The sequence below is a fragment of the Halichoeres trimaculatus genome, unplaced genomic scaffold (genome assembly GCF_033239565.1).
Source record: "Halichoeres trimaculatus isolate MK-OKI-2021-1 unplaced genomic scaffold, fHalTri1.1 fHalTri1_scaffold_13, whole genome shotgun sequence".
Taxonomy (NCBI): Eukaryota; Metazoa; Chordata; class Actinopteri; order Labriformes; family Labridae; genus Halichoeres; species Halichoeres trimaculatus.
The window spans coordinates 17,980,623-17,999,579 of NW_027437191.1; the positions used below are offsets into that span (position 1 = coordinate 17,980,623).

Here is an 18,957-nt window from a genome sequence, read left to right on the forward strand (position 1 = left end):
ACATCATCTGTCTCTTTTCATTATCTCAATACTTTCTTTGACCTTCAATATAGAGCAGCCTACAATAGCTATAACTTCAGGTTATTTTTTTCCATTCACTTACGCAAGCAGGAAATGTTTCTTTGTGTAGACCTCTGTTCACCTGGAATCCTTTGTGATCCAATTTGTGACTTACTCCGCATTTATGTTTAACCTTAAAACCTCGAGAGCACACTGGAAATAAACTTTACACCAGGAGTGAAATACTCTGGGTTATGCACTGTTTGGCTGTTTTCAGTTATTTATGTTTATATATTGTATTTTATGTTGACAGGAAAAGGTACATGTTGCCTGATTTTGTGTTTTTTTTATTGCATATCTGAGAAGTTACAGTTGATGCAACTCAGTCTCTTGGAGAGCAACAAACTTAAAATCTATTCAAAATATTCAATACTATATGTTGTAAACGTGCCACAGAGGTGTTAAATTATCAAACTCTAAAGTGAAATGTAAAGTAATAAGTTATGCTAATATTTAAATTTAAACATAAGTGGGTGGCTTGAAACTAAAGTTGAGTATAATGTGTGAGTATCAGATGATATCTGTTAGTCTGTCAGGTTTTTGTGTGATAATTTTTAGCTAGTTTATCTTTTATTTTGTGGGTTATAACGCTGGGAGGTGTATCTTTGAGGTTTATCCACTGCTTTATGAACAGCTATTAATGTGAAACTTTAAATGTCTAAGAAAACAATGACCTTTGTATTATTTATAGTTTCATTTTGGCAAGACGTCTGCTCAAAGTAGTTTTTTTTTTTTTTTTCGTTTTGCCATTAAGTGAATTGGTCTGGAGATGGTTTGTCTGCCTCCAAGGTTTTTTTTCTCCCTTCTGATAAAGTCCTCACTTCAGACCAAATAACATTTCATTTTCTCTTAAAGTAAAAAATCAGGCTGACTAAGAGGATTTGTTAATGTTTAATCAGTGGTGCTCAGAAAGGAAAATACTGCTAGCTAACTCAAATACAGACCAAAAGAAAGATTCGTCAGCATGAGTAACTTATGATGAAATATGAAAGGTTAGACTAATTAAGATGATGTAGTCGAATCTTGAACAAATAATTCTCTCAGTAATATTATTACTCATAATCAGGTGAATGACTTGAGATGAAAACGTGGGACATTTTGACCAAAGAATTAGAAACCTCACCTTTGTCCAAGATTAATTGTTGTGAGCAGTTAATTTTTCTTGGTGAGAAGAATCAAAATGGAAAACTGTACATTAGTTCTTGATACACCCAAATATATTTGATGAATGGCAGGACATAGGGAAATTACATGTATTTGCTTAAATGCCAAAAATTGGATGAGATGATAAGTGGCTTTGGATGGGGATCAAAACTCACTTTGACTGAAGACCAGGTTCTTTATTCTTAAAACTAGATAGTCAACAACACTTAAACTTATTAGTTCTGCCATCAGGTTTTATAGGTCTTGTGACATAGCAACACGTATGTAGCACTGGTCCACAAACAAACAAGTGATTAAAGACAAAAAGAAGAAATCTGGAGGGTGCTGAACTGGCAACTGGCTAATTCAGCTACATTTTACCAAAGAAAAGAATAAGGAGGAAGCAGAATGCAATTCTTTTTGCAAAATTATTTATTGAAAGAGGGAGCAGAACCTTCATGGCCAAGCACATCATGATTTTGATTTGTGAGTTGAAAAAACTCTGACAACTCCAGCTGCTGTTGCTCAACAGTCATCTTCTTTCTCCACAAAGAGCTGGAGTCAGTCTACCCAAACTTTGTAGCTAGTCTCGTTGATCATTAAAAGTAATCCAGCACTGAAACCTGTGTTGAAATTGGCAGGGTAATACAAGTTACTAAAGCAAACAAGCTGTTATAAGGTGTGATAATGTGTGCAGAATTAATGCATTAAAATTACTATTTGGCAAAGATAAATGAACTGATATTACAAAAAAAAATGGTTCTATTTGAATTGTATTGCAGTCTTTAACAGAAAAGCATCAACAGTGGAATCTAGGGCTGAAAAAAATTCAGTTAAAAAAATTGTGAAACATTTCTTTTTAGTTTACTCAGTTAGTTACTGATTCATAAACAAGATATTTACTTGACATGTTCCTCATCTAGGCGTGTGGGCTCACTCAAGACAAACTTGTTAGATCAGTTGTTGACTCTGAATAAGTGACTGGTTGTTTGTGTCTATATGTCAGCCCTGGGACTCATCGATGATCTGTCCAGGGTCTCGCCTAATGGCAGCTCCAGCCTCCCCAACAACACGCATACAGGTTAAGTGGTATAGATAACGGATTGATGTTGTGTTGTGCAGCTTATAGACTAGCAGTTTCCTTTGCTGGTCGCTGGGCTTAGCTTAGCCTAGCTGTAGTTAGCTGAACCAACAAACTCCTGAGACCCTACATTTACCATCACCCATTATTTTTCACCCGCTCATGGCACATGTATTAACTTGATGAGCAAAAACCTCCTTAGATTTCAGTCTCCTCCGTCAGTTCCAGTTAATTATTTTGTGTTTTCAGGCAGATTGTATTTTCAGTATTCCCAGCGGGAGGCCTGAACACATGTTTTCACATTAAATCAAATTTTAACCTGTGACTCTGCAACTTCTCGTCTTGTTTTCTCTCAGGAGGGGGGAGGAACTGTGGTGTTCATGAGCTCATCTGTGCCAGACGAGGTAAGGCCTTGTCCCTGCACTCATTTTCATAAGAGAACATTTGGTGTGTGTGTTTGTTTTACAGCCTGTGCATCATGACCAGCATGCTTGGCTGAGCACCACAACATCTCTTTACAGGCTGTAAGGTTTGCCACGTCCAAATATTTTGCCAAAGGTCCCAGCCCTCTACTGCATATTCTCTGAAATTTGGTGAGGAGAAAAGTGTCCCTGCATAAACTTCAGAAAGCATAATGTCTGTGTTTGAATTATGCATGGCATATCAAGTTTTGGCTCACTTCAGCAAAAGAAAGCAGCTGTGTGTTCATGGTTTATTCAGCACCGAGGTTTTGTTTCGTATCAGAGGTCTATGTGTAAGCAACATTTCCAGATTGCCTACCCACTTTTTAAACAAGAATGCCCTAGAAAGTTCAGCCAGGTGGGTGTTCTGTAATCTTGAAACCAAAAAGAATGAAACATGATTGAGTTATTGAGTTGATGGAGGTTAACATAGTGGGGAAATATTAGATTGTCTGTCTCTGTCAGCGTCCCAAAATGTGGATAAAGGACAATAATTAATCCTCCTTCTTATTTCTTCAAAAGAATTTCATCCAAATGAGCTCATGTTTCTTCCAGGCTGTTTATTCATTTGCAGTTTTCACAGTGAATGCTTCAGTGGCTTGGTTCTCTTGTTTGTTAGCTTGCTTAAGTCATTAACTGAGGGAAAAAGGCAGATTGAACCCCGAGGCTCAGTTTGAATTTGGCTTTCACAGATTGAAAAAAGTTTTTTTTTTTTCTTTTGGTTAATGTTTTTGTTTGGACTCAAATTTTAAACTCACACACCCAGGGAAAGAAGCATCAGTGTGAGAGGGAAATTACAAAAGGCAGATGAGGAGGAGAGGTGGCCAAAAATGTAAAATCCATTAATCTCCTGTGCTGTTCAAAGAAATGTCAGACTTTCCGAAGAAAGATGAGGGATTATTTTAAAAATAAATGATTGCAGGGTTAGCTGTGTCCAAAGCTGCTCCACTTTTGCAGTGTACATTGACAGAGGGGTCAGGTTACCCCAGGTGTCTAAATAATTCAGCTGTCGTTGACATTTACAGAGCAGGGCTGTGTATGAAGTGCTATCAAACCCTGGGGAAACAGGGCCAGAATCCCTGCGTTAGGACCACAAGCGGCTGCAGAGGTCAACCTGGCTCAATCAACAGAAATGTCAGCAGTGAGAGTTGATATGTAACCCTGGAAAGTGCTGGACCGGACTAAGTGTAAGGGATTTATTACATGTCGGATTACTTCGGAGCAGGTTTGTTTTTCCCGTCCTCTTAGATCATTTAGCAGAGGAAGAGCTCTGAGTGCTTTTTTTGGGGACAGCTGATTTTAAAGAGGATTCACGGAGACGGTAAGCCTAATGTGACCAAGTTGCTTCCGCATCTCTCTCCTCCTGCTCTTTCCATTCTTGGGAGTTTTTGAATTTCTTATTCTGGCAATCTACAGCAGCACAAGTTGTCAGGCTGCAAAGGCCTTTGCCTGTTGCCATGGTGAAACAAGTCTATCCATAAGTTCAGCCTGCTGTCAGGAGGTTTTTGGAAACTAAGACTATTATTTTCCTCCTATCTCTGTCCCTGTCTCTCTTTTCTCTCTCTCTCTTATTTGTGGAAAAAGAAACAAACCAAAAACAGTTTTTACACTTTGACTACTTGAATCATGGCTGTGACTGATGAATTGAGTGATGGCTGTGTCTGAAATGAGCACCTGCTGCAACATTTGGACTGTATCTGTTTCACCAGATGCTTTAGCATGGAACACACCACAGGAAAAAGACAGAAGTAAACACATATTTCCACCAACTAAATTGCAACAAAACTAGTAAAAAAAAAAGGGAGAGCATAAAGTTCTCTGAACTTTATTTCATGACATGTCAGGTCAGTTAGATCTATTTAATGAGATAGATCGACTGAAATAGGTGTTTGTTCTTGGGCATGTTTTATTAGTTATCTTAGCTAGCAGACTAGCCTAATGAGTCCAATTTGGCTGAAATGGTCAAAATTGCACCATAAAGAGACCACTGTGAATTTTAGCATAGGGCCACAACAGACTCTAAAATTGTCACAGTGTTATGCCCATAGACTGATTAATACAGGGGTGGCCAACCTGCGGCTCGGGAGTCGCATGTGTCTCTTTGACTTTCAGTGTGCGGCTCTTTGAACCATTAATAAAGAAATATTTATATGTATATTGTTATGACTAGTGGTGTGCTGATCAGTCTCAAATATTAATAAACTGATGCCAACGTTGGAATCAGTATTGATCAATACTTTGGTAATGAGACTGATACTTAAGTTTCTGTTTCTCTTCTCTATACGTTCTCCTCTCAATCCTTCATGTGCTCAGAGATAGATAGATAGATAGATAGATAGATAGATAGATAGATAGATAGATAGATAGATAGATAGATAGATAGATAGATAGATAGACAGACGATAGATAGACAGATAGACCGATGGAACTATGTCTATGTCCCTTCTGCAGTAAAAACAGAAGGGACAAAGTACACATTTAAACACACTTACAAACACAGTAAATCTCACTTTGAAAATTGGAAGTGCATTTGTCAGACCACGTGTGGGATGTGGCTCTTTGTTGTATCACGGTAATTTTTGTGGCTCTTGGTCTTGGACTGGTTGGCCACCCCTGGTTTAATACATAGATTTAGTCTCTATGACATCACTTATCTGTTTCTGAAGTGGAGTTTTGAAGCCTAGTTTAGTTATTACCATATTGTAAATGTTGACTCTTCTTCTCTTTGGTTGGTCTAGCAGGTGTCAAAGTGCTGGAGCTGAGCTTTTAGCTCCTCTCTAACAGCTACAATGTCAGTCAGGTCAGCTGTACTCCCTTTACTGATGCCAAACTTGGAATCTATATGTTTTCTAAACTACTGAGTTTTAAGGATAAAAACATGTATAGTACTAGATATGATAAATAAGATACTCAGACTTAAATCTTTTTGTAACAGTCTGTAAACATGCTATTTTTGCTTTGAAGATGTGCGTTTTTGAATGCAAGTTTTTGTTACTACTACCTTAGTTATACCTGGCATCTTATTTAAGCCGTATCACTGGTACCTTCGACTATCTTTAGGTTTAAAGAAGTCTTTCCACCTTGGGTCTGCTGCTCCAGCAAAGTTACCTCCTCCGCTCATAGGAGCTGTAAAAAGACTCACAAGAAGTACTGCGGCAATAATCATTCCAATCCTCCTTTTACAAGGAAAAAACGTTTTATTTTTCTAACACATTGATTCAGAAATAATATTTAAACCAAGCCAAACTGTTCTCAGCAAAATTGTGGTGATAAAATTGCTGCTACTGCTAACTGTGTTAAGTTCTTCGGATTGATTTGGAAAGCTGCCCTTACTACAGGGTCATTTGGTCTTAAGAAATGCTACTCGTGGTTCTTTTTCCTCAAATTTCTCAGTTTTCTTGTTATTTCCTTGCGGTGTGTCTGTGTTATACCTTATTAAGTGCAGGCCCAGCTCTCTGAGTCTATGTTGTAGTCGGATACAGCCCCTTTGAGGCTCTCATAAAAATAGCTCAGCAGCAGCAGCAGCAGTACAGAGCTGTGTGGTAACATGAAGTATAGTTGGCCTACATACACTGCTGTAAATTGTATCTGGTTTGTCTTTGAAGTGGAAACTGGGTGTTTTAAAAGCAATGGCTTAAGCTCCCCTGACAAGGCAACATTTGGACTGATTAATTTCAGAATGAGATGTGTATCATCATCTGGTATCATTTGTGGAATCAAAGTGGGGTTATTAACAGCTTTAAGAGCATATTTCTTAGCTTGTAATCAACATTTTAACTTGTAAATACCCCTAATATGAGTGAAACTTTGTCACATATCTATGCCTAATTTTAGTGTCTCTCTTTTCTCTCTTTTCTTCATCCTTTTCTCCTCAGTCTCTCCAGAGCTGCTGGGTGTCCTGTCTTCCATAGCAGCCTTCATGGCGTTGATGGCTCTGTTTTTTCTTTACCTCAGCAACAAGCTGTCAGTGGAGAGTCCTGACAATCTGACGCACCTCAGCAGCTATAAAAACAACCAGCCAGGTACTCCAGACACTCCAACTTATTGCTGCAGCTGCATACACTGTCACACGTTGAAACCTTTTTGTGCCTCTGAATTGGCTGTATGTACAACTCAAAGATCAACCTGAAAGGCTTGGACATTCTCAGTGATCATAGATCTATGTAGATTAAAGGCCATAAATCAAAGAGGCAAGCTGAATTGAAGTAACTCAAAGAACACTGTGTCTGATATTTTTTGTATTAAGGAAAAACTAAAATGGGCTACAGCTTCAGATTTCTTTCTGCTTTCAGAGTTCTGTTATCCAAGCACATAAATGAATTAACGTTTTAATGCCTCCCCTCCAGCTGCAGCCCGCCTGTCTGCACAGTTCTCGTCTGTGTGTGATATTTTAGGAACAAATGGTTGAAACTCTTTGAGTAGGACACAAATGTTCACTTGTACTCAGAGATGACATCATCAAAATGTGGTGGATAAGTTCACCATGACCCCTAGAAAAAGATACTTTTGTGGTCCTTACTTAAAGGTACAGTGTGTAGAAATGGGAACATTAAGCAGTATCTGGTGGTCAGATTCTGGACTGGAGGGGTGAAGCTGCTGTGATGCATGACAGGTAGCATGGATCATGTAAAGTGCTTTTACACTACGTGTCACATTCACCCATTCATAAGCTGATGGCAGAGCCTGCTATCTAGCTGTGTAATCTGGTTAGTATAAACTAATCCCATTCACACACTACTGGCACAGTCACCAGGGTCAATTTGGGGCCAAGAGTCCCAAGGACAACACAGTGGACAGTGGACCAGGGAAACAGCCCTATAAGCTGTGGTCTACGATCTGAAACCCAGTTTGGCTGATGAGACACATTCGAAAAACGCAGCCTCACTCACCCCTCCCCTCCGTGTTCCAAGATCCCGCCCCCCAGCTCGTATCGCCCTTCTTCGCCTCCTGACAACACGCCCCCTCCGACAGAGCAAGAAGCCAGAAGAAGCAGAAAATGTAACAAACAAGACAGTCATCCTCCTTGTAACACACAGTGGTAGCTTTTTCAATTGGACCGGTGCGATCAAAACCATGAATTAGCCGGCAAAGCAGGTCTGGCATTGCCACTGCCAGCTGATCAGAGCAGTGCCAACTGTGGGCGAGGCTTTACCTTTCTCGGCTTGTCTTCACCACCTCAGTTTACAATGCTAAAGATGTGTGGCTAACTTATGCTAAAATCTGTGGTAAACAAAGTCATTACCTGTTCAACAGAAACTCAGCTGTCTCAGCGTCAGTCTTCAGTCCCAAATCCCTCTGCAGCTTTTTCCACCGGTCATACATTTCTCCAATATTCAGTCTCTGTTGGCACCTGTATCGCTCATTATTCTTCCTTGCTTCAGCCTCTTCCTTGAAACTTATTTGTTTTCTTCCCTTCCCAGTGGAGGGTAACAGTAACAGCTTCCTGGTTTCAGTCTTCTCTGGCTCCATGACGCTTTGGTAGCTGAGCAGCTAGCTGACGTGAGAGGGGTAGTGGTGAAGGACGAGGTGGGACCATGGGCATGACGGTGTGAAGCAAGGGAGACAGGGATTGGATGGACTCATGGACCAATCCCAACCGCGCATGCCATGCACGGTTCGGATTGGTCAACTAGTATACAGCTTTGCAGCGGATATGCTGAATGGATTTTTTTCGTTCTTTTTGGTCTTTATATTGTATAGATTGGACCATAGGACCATTACAGCCCTATTAACGGTGTTATTAAGATGTACAAAGCTTCCAAATCGTAGACCATAACTTTAACTTCTGATTGAGAGATCACCAACTCCACCACTGAGCCACCGCTACCACTTTTATATGTTTGACCCTTCATTGGTCTTGGATATATAGCCTACTTTAGAAAAATGTACCTCTAAGTTTTCATTCTGTGCCCTGCTTTTGATTGTAGCAAGTAAAACAGAAAGAGTTGAGTTTTTGTTGAAAACACTGACTGTATCAAACGGGGAAATTGTCTTGGTGAAGTCCCCTATTTTAAACAACAAATGATTGATTCTTGAAGAGGCATTTTAATCCAAATCATGAAGAAACCAGTGTACCCACCTGTCATTCAGCCCAGCCATAGCTAAAAGTATACACATAGCATATGCTAGATCTGTGTTGCCCTGCACCAACGAAGAAGCAGAGGTATGTAGGATGGCACTTAAAGACCATTAGCACTGTGATAGAACCACAGGGTAACACTGTGTTACCTGCAATGAACAGTATTGTTTTTCATCACCAGTAAATCCCATCGCCAGCGATGTTGCCTCTCTTTTTCTCTTTGGAAGATTTGGAGAAACATCAACTGCTGCTCAACATTCAACAGCTTAAACTACAACAACTGCATTTGGTACCAGTTGCCATGATTTAATGTGCAAAAACAAGCACAGGTTGCAGTGGAACCCAAAATAGCAATGTGGCTAGCGTAAAAAAAAATCACACTGCCAACTAGAGTGCAGGAGGATAATTACAAGCTTCAACCTGGCTTTAGCCTCAATTTATTTAAAATTGTTGAGTTATACAAGGCTGTTAGTTTATGAAAATCTGTCCCACACCTTTTAAATTTTTATCCAGGCTCTCTAAACAGATTAATTTCCCACACTGAATTTTTCAGGAACCCTAATTTATTTTTTGTTTTATTTTTCTGCTCTGACAGTGGAACCAATTTATGTACTGTATTAACATTGTTTCAGCTGGTTATGAGAAAAAGAAAACATGAGTGATTATTTTTACAGTCCCCATTTTAGTACACATGCATGTGTTGACCTGTGCTCACACTGTGACCCTGGCGCTACACCCTGCTAACAAACACATGTCCATGTCAGTGCCTCAGATGAGCTAATCTAGTGGTGTCGTGGTCCCTGTTGAGAGATGGCCTTCTTCAAGAGCTTCCAGCAGAACCTTCCATCTGTCAACATATCCTCCATCCTGGACTCAGTCACCAGCCATGTGGATGACCTGGCCACTGCTGTCAGTGATGCTACATACGCTGTTAGTGACCAACTGACAGAGCAAGTTAGCACCATCATCAACAAGGTGCAAGAAGAGGAGGATGGAGAGAACAGCAGCAGCCAGGGGGCGGGGCAGGCGTCAGTGGCACAGGAAAGCAAAGGAAGCAGTAAAAGTATATGGCCAATTTCCAGAGACTCAGAAATCAGCAACTCAGCCTCAAAGAGCAACCAGGCCAGTGATAGCACAGAGGCAGAGTACACGGCCAGCCAGCTGGAGTGGGAATGGAGGGACGGATGCTGGAGAGTCAAAAAGACAGAAGCTGAGCTGGAAGAAGAGGAGAAGAGGAAGAAAGAGGAGAGGGAGCTGCAGGAGAAGAGAGAGCAGAGGAGGAAAGAACGGAGGGAGAAGCAGCTGCAGAAAGAGGCCATGTTGCAGAAAAACAAAGAGGAATGCCAAAATGAGCAAGGGGAGGCCACTGGACAGAACAGAAAGGAAAATGACAACCAGACTCTGTCGACTCCTCAGCGAGAAGGAGATGAGTGCAGTGAACCTCCTAGAGAACAAGAGAACAAGCTAAAAGAGGAAGGAGAGGAAGAAAAAGAGGAGGGCAGTCTTGAAAGAGAGGGAGATGATGAGGAGGAGGCTGAACTTTCCAAACCCTCCACTACAGAGAAAAAGAAAAAGTCTGACAAGAAGAAAAGTAAAGGAGCAAAGAAGGGCTCCAAGAAATCACAGGACAGCTCTGAGGGAGAAGTAAAGGAGAAAGGAAAGAAAGGCAAAAAGAAGAAAAAGAAAGGGAAAAAAGGTTAGAGTGTGCTGCCTCTGCTCCATCACCTGGATCTCTACTTCTTCTTCTCTTTTCTGCAAACTCCTCAAATATTCATAACAACCTGTTTTCTTATCATTAAATTCATCTTTCCAAAGTCTTGTGTGCCCGTTTTTAAGGCATCAGAGTCTGTGCTATTCTTACAAATATGTTTGTGTGTTGAATGAAATGTTGCACTCAGAGTTTCCATGTGTTGTTCACAGAGGGAGTTTTATCAGACAGCGAGGAGGAGAAGGAGCCTGAGCCTGAGGAGACGATCCAACAGAACTCAACAGCGTCTGCGTGGAGCAATAAACGTAAACAGTCCGCCGAGCAGGCCGGCTACAGCAGTGAGGCCTCAAGTGAACGCGGTGAGTGTGAACATGAACACGCATTTATGTTGTTAGAGCTAAAAGAGATAACAACGCAGCACATAAAGGTCACCAAACATACAAGATTTACTGATGAGGATTGAAAGTTACTTTTTGCAAATTAACAACCACATTTTTTGACCTTGTAAACACACCAAAAAAGTTAGTCTTAATAACTTCTGAGTGATTTTCTTTCAGGTTTGTTTGTTCTCTGTTGCAAAATTCACTTAACAAACAAGCATACCAAGAGGAAAGGGAAGAGACTTTAAGTCCATGCACTGAAACAAACAGGCTGTCTCTTGTTAAAAAATCCAGAAATTAAAAGAAAAAGAGAGAGACAACAACAGAGACAAAGACAACGAAAGAGAAGAAGTAGCAGATGGCACCAAAATCCTGAAACAAGAGAAACAGAACAGCTTTCTGAACACCTCTGTGTGCACTGACTGTCAGCATCAAAAGAAAAAAGCACAACAGAATAAAATAAAACTTACTGAGTGCTCTGATGATACATAGTAACAGCCATCTAGAAGCTCAAGCAAAACAAAAAAAAAAAAGAGACAGGAAACTTGGGAAGTTGAGAGTTGGGGGATGCATAAAGCAAATCCTCTGCAACAAGAGACCACACCTGAAAGCTCTTTTCTAACTACTATTAAATAAAAAGAGAAGTGAAGGGTGCAGTGCTTCGAGATTCAGAATAGGGGAAACTTTCAAACTGTAGAAGACTTCTGTATGGAAACGAAAATGAGGTCAGATTAACCTTTTTCAGGTAAAACCTGCAAATCTAGATCTTATCTATGCACATTTATCTCCAAAGACTTTGCACAGTCGTTTATCTCTCCCTCCTTATGTCTGCAAGTGCGCAGCGAGGAGGGGGCTTACATAAAAACCTACCGGTTAATAAATCATACAAAGACTTCACTTAATAGTGACTTGAATTCTCATATTTCTCCTAAAACTGAGAGAGGATGACAATACTTATCAAGTTTTTAGAATATTGTAACACTGGTAGGCTCACCTGTGGTTGTGAAAGTCTTTCTTATCACGTTACTTCTTCTATATCTCTGCCTGACTCCAGCAACCAACAGCATTCAGAGAATAAAAAAGGAGTCTTCCCTCAATGAGCACAAGCCTCCTCCCTATCAGGACGACCGCTTGGCCATGCGCATGTCCTCTCGGTCCCGCCCAGAGCGAGGGGTCAGGAGGAGTTCGTCCCCGCAGCACTGCGACAGCCCTCGCGGCTCCAGTGAGGCCAGTGTGGACCAGGATTCTGAGAGCTACCTCAATAAAGGCGAGGAGGACATACCCAGTGACAGCACTGCTGTGCTGGGACTAGAGGTGAGGGCAGAGATAGAGGACGTTCCACCTTCAAGGTCCTCAAGCAGCAAAACAAACCAGAAGCCCCAGAGAGGAGAGCTCAGCTGGTTATGAAACAAACTTCAACTACCACTGATTTTTCTATAAGACCTACACCAGCCAAAAAAACATGAATAATGAAACTGATCTTTTATTTATGGCTACTTTTAATGTTCAGAACCATGGCCACCTGGTAGGTGTCATTACTCAGATACATAGAGTTCATGTCAAGAGATAAGGGGTAGTGCTTTGTGCTTGGGGAGAAGATTAATGCAGTCCGAAAGTTCCTCCTTCTCTGTGGTGAAACTCAACCACTGTATGCAAAGCCATCTCTATTAACTATACATTAGGTGTTTATGTGAGACCACTACTGTAAAGAAGTAGCTTGTTCACTGTCGAGATGTTTCTTGTATTACAGTGTCAGTTCCAGTAACAGGTCCCTGGGCATCAGGGGACGGGGGTTACAAAGTGGTTTGACATGTCAAAGGGGGAAACAGTTTAACCTGCGCAGATACGACTCTAAAACATTTACACACTGTAAAAAACAGAGCATTCGACCAGTTAAAACTTGCAAAAGTCCCCAGTTTAATCTCTTCTCCTCTGATTCTCTTTCTTGGTTCAGGATGGCTCTGGTCCTCAGCTCCCTACTGCCTATGAGCCCGAGGTCCTCGGGAAATACGGTACACTGGATGTTGCGTTTGAGTATGACTCCAGCGAGCAGTGGTTGGCCGTCACTGTCACAGCAGCAACAGACATACCTGAACTCAAACAGACGGGTAACATAGCGTGGCAAGTCCACCTGGTCCTGCTGCCCACAAAGAAGCAGCGGGCCAAAACCGGCGTGCAGAAGGGCCCGTGTCCTGTTTTCACTGAAACGTTCAAGTTTTCCAGGGTGGAACAGGAGGCGCTCGGGGACTACGCAGTTCGATTCCGCCTATACAGCATCAGAAGGATGAAAAAAGAGAAGGTCCTGGGGGAGAAGGTGTTCTACCTGACTAAGCTCAACCTGCAGGGCAAAATCGCTCTTCCTGTCACCCTGGAGCCAGGCTCTGAACTTACAGTGAGAGCGTTTTGTGATTTATATTTTACACTGTGCACAGTTTCGTATAACTCAATTGGGTTTTGGTTTAACAAAGAGAAAAATCAATTGTGGCATTGTTTCCTGTAACTGCAAATAAGTCCAAGGCTTCAGCCGAAAAAGTCATGTTTTCACATAATGGAAAACACACTTACTTTGCCTGATTTATAGGGGAAAAAATAAAGCTTAAACAAGGCAAAATTGATTTGCTCATGTAGGATGTAATGAACAGTTACCTGCTCTTGTTCAGGGTCAGACTCTGGATCATATGTATAGGGTACTGGTGCAGGTTCCTCAAGCTCGTCTCATTTTAGCTTTAACCTCTGCCATACAGTTCATTGCCTTATTGTAATACTTTTTAAAAATCTTTGTCATCCACACAACTGGCAGTGTAATATATGAGAGTTAAGAAATTTCTAAGGATTTAGTGGCATAAATTAAACCATTTTTTGTTGTTGTTGTTTAAAGATTGACCAATAATGAGTAATTAGAAGTAGCTGCTTCTTTATCTATTGCCTATATAAAAAACAAAACAAAACATAGATGTCAATAAGAGTAGCCTGTCACATTACTAATCTTTGGATAGCTTAAATCTAGCTAAGTGAGGCCTACCAAACAGCTGAACTCAATGACGTTTTTTGCTAACATGCTGTGACTGTGCTAAAAGGATGATGTTAACAGACTTGAATTTAAAGTGCAAATATTCTCTAATTAACACAAAAGTACAATCCAGCTGCAGATAAATGTATTTGGAGACTCTTGTAATGTATACCCCAGAGTGGAACAAAAAAGGACAACTTTGATTGTGTTTTAGATACAACTTTTGGAGGATAATCAATAAGTGGACCTAAAGGGAACACAATTTTCACAGTAATGCTACAGGATCAAATTCTGATGGGTTAATCTTCTGTGGAGCATAAAAACTGTTAAAAAATCGATTAACAGAAATTTATGTCTCTGGATAATAATGGAGAGATGTTTGTTCAAACAAAGCGGTGCTCCGGCTGGCACCCATCCCTGTAGCTAATCTGCTATTTTGGCGAAGTTCTCCAGCTAATTTGATGTCCTGTTTCTCCAGGATGTTAGGCCAAACTTCCTTTGAATGCTCTGATGAGATTAACAACAGATTTAATACACACTGCAAACTCTTCCTGAGGCGTGTAACGTCATGTTTGTCTCTTCTTGCCAGGGTTGTGGCTCCATGGTGAGTGTGTCTCGCAGTACAGGAGCTGTGTCCTACCGCTCCACAGAGGACTCCTCATTGCCAGAGATCCTCCTTGGTCTCATTTACAACTCTGCAACAGGACAGTTATCTGCCGAGGTCATCCAGGGAAGCCACTTCAAATCCACAGCCACGGATAAACCCGTCAGTACGTACACGAGCTTCCACTTCTAACCGCTGGGGTTCTTTGTTTGGACTGAGGTGCTCAGGGATACTGTAGATTTACCTTACACTGTCTCTTTCCTGAAGCATGCTAACATACAAGGCAGTTGCCATTGCAAAACAAATGGGAACAATTCTTGGCAGTATTGTGCACCATTATGTTAAAAGAACTTTCTGATAAACCAAATGCTTCAAGTCAGAAAGTTGAAGCAATAACTGCTAAACAAAAAAATTACTGCCTGGTGTGTTTTATTCTGTCTTTAATCTGTTAAACCTGACTGTTTCCTCTCTTTCTTTCCTCTCTTTTTCCAATCTTGTGCACCATGTGCCAAAGATGGTCTGTTCTGTTGTGTGAAACACTTTGTAGGGGGACAGCTTTATATCATGAGAGGTAAGTCGGCAGCAAGTTGTGAAGGTTAACATAGTTGAGCCCGGTGTTGTCACCAGTAGGTCATTGTTTGTTGTTTGATGACTCTTTTGAAAGTTTCTGTCATGTTATCTCGCACCTATTTTCCTCTGCACTGCTTATCAGGTAGATAACGCTGCAGGAGCGCATGTTCGTCAACAAAGCTGTAAAACATGATGTCATATCCTCTGTTTCAGAATCAAACCCCTCAAAAAAGAAACAATTGTACATGTTATTTGGTCCCCAGGGGGAGCTCTCTATATTATGGCCTCACAACCATGATTTGATATGATCTGTGATTTAGTTCATATAATGATTCTATTTGTTGGTAAATCAATAATGATCAAGGTTAACTATATCTTGACATTTTTTTGTATTTGGGACTCTGTCCTGTAATTCAGTTATTTTCTGTGATGGGTGACTTTATTTGTGCCCAAATCCATTTTTTCGAGCATAGATATGTTCTTATTGGTGACTGCTGTTTGAACTAAGATGAGCTTTTCCATCTCATTCAGGATCTGTAGCAACTAAGACACCTACCTCTTATGATACCACATGCAACAAAAATTAAATTGAATGTCAAATATAGCATGTGAAATAAATCGGCAGTTATGATAATGAGAGTAATTGCTCGAGATGTCTTTTGAGTGATCTGATCTCTTGGAGAAAGTCTTTATGTGTCTGTCTGGATCTGGTTTACTGCTATGCAATGAGTTTTCACAGTCATAGTTTTTAGTTTAAATTGTGTTTTGGTAACAGTATGATGACAGAAACGTCCTGGTATGTCTTGCAGTACCAAGATTCCACCACATGGTGTCACTGTCTGACCACTCTTCCACTCCTCCTTTCAGACACCTATGTGAAGCTCACCATGCTGGACTCAAAGGGAAAGGAGATGTCCAAGTGTAAGACAGCTGTGAGCAGAGGACACCCTAACCCCACCTACAAGGAGACGTTTGTGTTCCAGGTGGCTCTTTTCCAGCTGTCTGAAGTGTCGCTGGTGGTGACAGTATTTTGCCGCCGGAGCAGCATGAGGCCCAGGGAGAGAGTGGGCTGGGTCTCCCTGGGCCTCAACAGCACCAGCGAGGAGCAGCAAGCCCACTGGACAGAGATGAAGGAGGCAGAGGGACAGCAGGTCTGCCACTGGCACACACTGACTGACACATAGAAGTGAAAGTGGTGGAAACTGAACTTACATTCCCAGCAGAGGCAGAGATTTAGGGGAGCAGGAAGCACCTTTTCAGATGTGAGTGTGTGTGTGTGCGTGTTTGTGTGCTGCAGACAGGTGTGAGGACAGGCGTGGGTACCCAGTCTTCACTGCCAGAAACTGTGTGACTACCCTTTAATCTGCCACTTTTCTCTGACTGATTTTATTGGAGGTGTGAGCTCCAGCGTCAGCCTTTTTATTGACAGTCAAATGAAGACTGACGAAACTATAATCACTGAGCTGAGATCAGAGGGAAACTATTTGTCTTCCAGTAAATCTGCCTAAAGCAAAATCTGCATGTTACACTTACCGTTTACAGGACAATTTAGAGACTCTTTGAAATGTCTTCTGTCTCTGAATCTTGGACCAAAGAGCACGGTCCGGGACCAGCAGACTCCTCCCTGTTTTTTCTGGGCTTCTCTGGACTTCAGCTACCACCAGCATACCAGACATTTCTCTATCAGTCACAGCCATTGACGAAGGAGGAGGCAACGAAAAGACTGTTACAAAGGGCCTAAAACATGCTGCAGCTATGCTTACAAGCTACGCTTTGTACAGTTTGTTTACACGCACACAACATTATGCAAGATCTATTCATTTGTGTCCTCTTGTTTTGTTTTGGAATGATCAAATAGTTTTCAGTTTTATGTGTCTCACTTGGAAATGTGTTACACAAAGACAGCTTTTTTATTGTTATTCAAGTCTTGCATATTTTGGTACACTATGCATTTGATGTCACTACGAGAGGAATGAAATCCTGTCTTGAATTGGACACAGCTCTGCATGCCACTGGTATCAAAGAGCAGCTTCCTTTTCCTTGCATAATACAGATTGAGCCTCTTTCACCATTCAGCCTTCTAACAACTCAGCCATGTTCATTCATGTAGAAACACGGTGCTTCCCGCTGAGGAGGAATATGCAACAGCCTGCACAGTCCAAAAAACCTGGACGTTTTTGTCAGTAACAGCCTCAGCTGTGTTCGCTGTGAAGAAGATTGGAGTGGCAAAAATAAATTTACAGGTAAAAGGGTAAATCATATTTTCTCATTACCAGTGAATGGGAGGTGTATTATGAAATAAAGGCTAAAATGAATTGCAAAAAAAATGTCTGGAGCTGTGAGACGTCTTCTAGCCGTGCTGTCATTATTTGGAACAACGCCAGTCTTCAACCATTATTAAATGTGAAAAGTAAAGTGTGAGTCAGAAGTCTTCCCAGGAGACTAGTGAAGACTACACTGCAACACCCATGTTTTAAACACTATGAGACACTCCTCTGTCTGTTGGCTGAAGCTGAACACTGCAGGGGATACTTTCTTTCCCCTTGTTCCACTGATGTAACACCTGAACAGAGTGAAGATTTGGGTTTGAGATGCTGCAGTCACACGCCTCCTCTCCAGTACTTCTGCTGGGTCAAGTTCTATTATACGAGGTCAAATTTGACTCATTTTAAGGTAAATGCACAGGTGTCAACAATTCTTGCCTGAGAATAGTAACTGATTACTATCATATTACCTACAATATAACTATTGAAAGCCCCCAAACTAGCGGTTACAACATTTTAAAAAAATATTTACTTTTATTTTTTTCTCTCTTTTTTTTTTTGTAAGCAAATCCTTTCGCCGACAATGGAACGGAAATGACCAAAAAAAAGCTAGTTTAGTAGCATAGATGCAACACAAAAATGCAGATAAAACAATCTAACGCAAGTAAACTAAAGGCTTAGCAGTGTACATATTTAATTTTTAACTTTTTTTTTTCCAGTACCCAATGCAATTTATCATTTTTCTGCTACGGTTTCATTCTAAATACGTGTATTTAACTTGTCGTTTCCAAGAAATAGTCAGGTCCGACTCGATATGACGTTAGTCGCTAAAAAGGACGTTTAACTAAGTTTTTTTTTTTTTAATGTAACTACCGGTTTTAAGCATTTCATGAGGCTTAACATAAAATTATAGTCGGTATCTTATTCCAACTTATTTTAAGGACACAGTTACACCCACAGTTACACGCTTTGAGTCGAAGTGCTAAGCAAACTTCTACCTGCGAAGATAGCTTACAAGGCTAGCTATGATGTTCCGATGGTATGCAAGCCCATTGCCGCCAGTTGACATAATATTAATATTGACTATAATTATTATCATTATTATTACAAAAACTTGGCGTTTTGCGTTTCTTTTTTATGAGACAGTATAAAAATGAGCTAGTGTATCATAATTATGACTTTGCATCTCATAATGGCGTATTATCTCATATTGTGGCGAATAAGTGCGTCATTTTTATGAGTATCTATTAACTATGACAATATATCTCACTATTATGACCAAGTATCTCTGCATTATGCCTTAGCATTAGTATCTCATTCACAACATTTAGTATCTTATTATTATTATTGTGAATAAGTTTTTTACAATTACATAAGTTACCATCTTATTGTTTTGTCTTACTTTTTTTTCTACTTCTACTAGAAATGAGCTTCCATACATTTGCTGTACAGATGGGTGTGGTAGATTTTTCTTTCCTTACAGCAAGCTTAATGAGATGACTGCTAAAACTTCTATAAAACAAGTCTTTGCAATATTTCTAAATGCAGTAATGACTGTTATTTTTTACCCAAAGTATTAGTCAGATCGATTCAGGTT

At 40.6% G+C, this 18,957-nt stretch overlaps 1 protein-coding gene across 2 annotated transcripts in view; it reads left to right on the top strand.

Moving 5' to 3' along the window:
- Window positions 1–18,033, top strand: part of syt14b (synaptotagmin XIVb) — a 19,361-nt gene extending 1,328 nt beyond the window's left edge. Inside the window, exons 2-9 of one of the 2 annotated variants that reach the window (XM_074685374.1) lie at window positions 2,641–2,688; window positions 6,621–6,767; window positions 10,745–10,891; window positions 11,967–12,226; window positions 12,867–13,304; window positions 14,512–14,692; window positions 15,041–15,097; window positions 15,964–17,885. In XM_074685374.1, coding sequence (XP_074541475.1) covers window positions 2,641–2,688; window positions 6,621–6,767; window positions 10,745–10,891; window positions 11,967–12,226; window positions 12,867–13,304; window positions 14,512–14,692; window positions 15,041–15,097; window positions 15,964–16,280 — 1,595 coding nt within the window. In that variant the 3' untranslated portion in view covers window positions 16,281–17,885. Of the gene's footprint in view, window positions 1–2,640; window positions 2,689–6,620; window positions 6,768–6,796; window positions 10,521–10,744; window positions 10,892–11,966; window positions 12,227–12,866; window positions 13,305–14,511; window positions 14,693–15,040; window positions 15,098–15,963 lie in introns of those variants that run through there. The other variant, XM_074685373.1, reaches the window with a different exon arrangement.
- The last annotated feature ends 924 nt before the right edge of the window (window positions 18,034–18,957 follow it).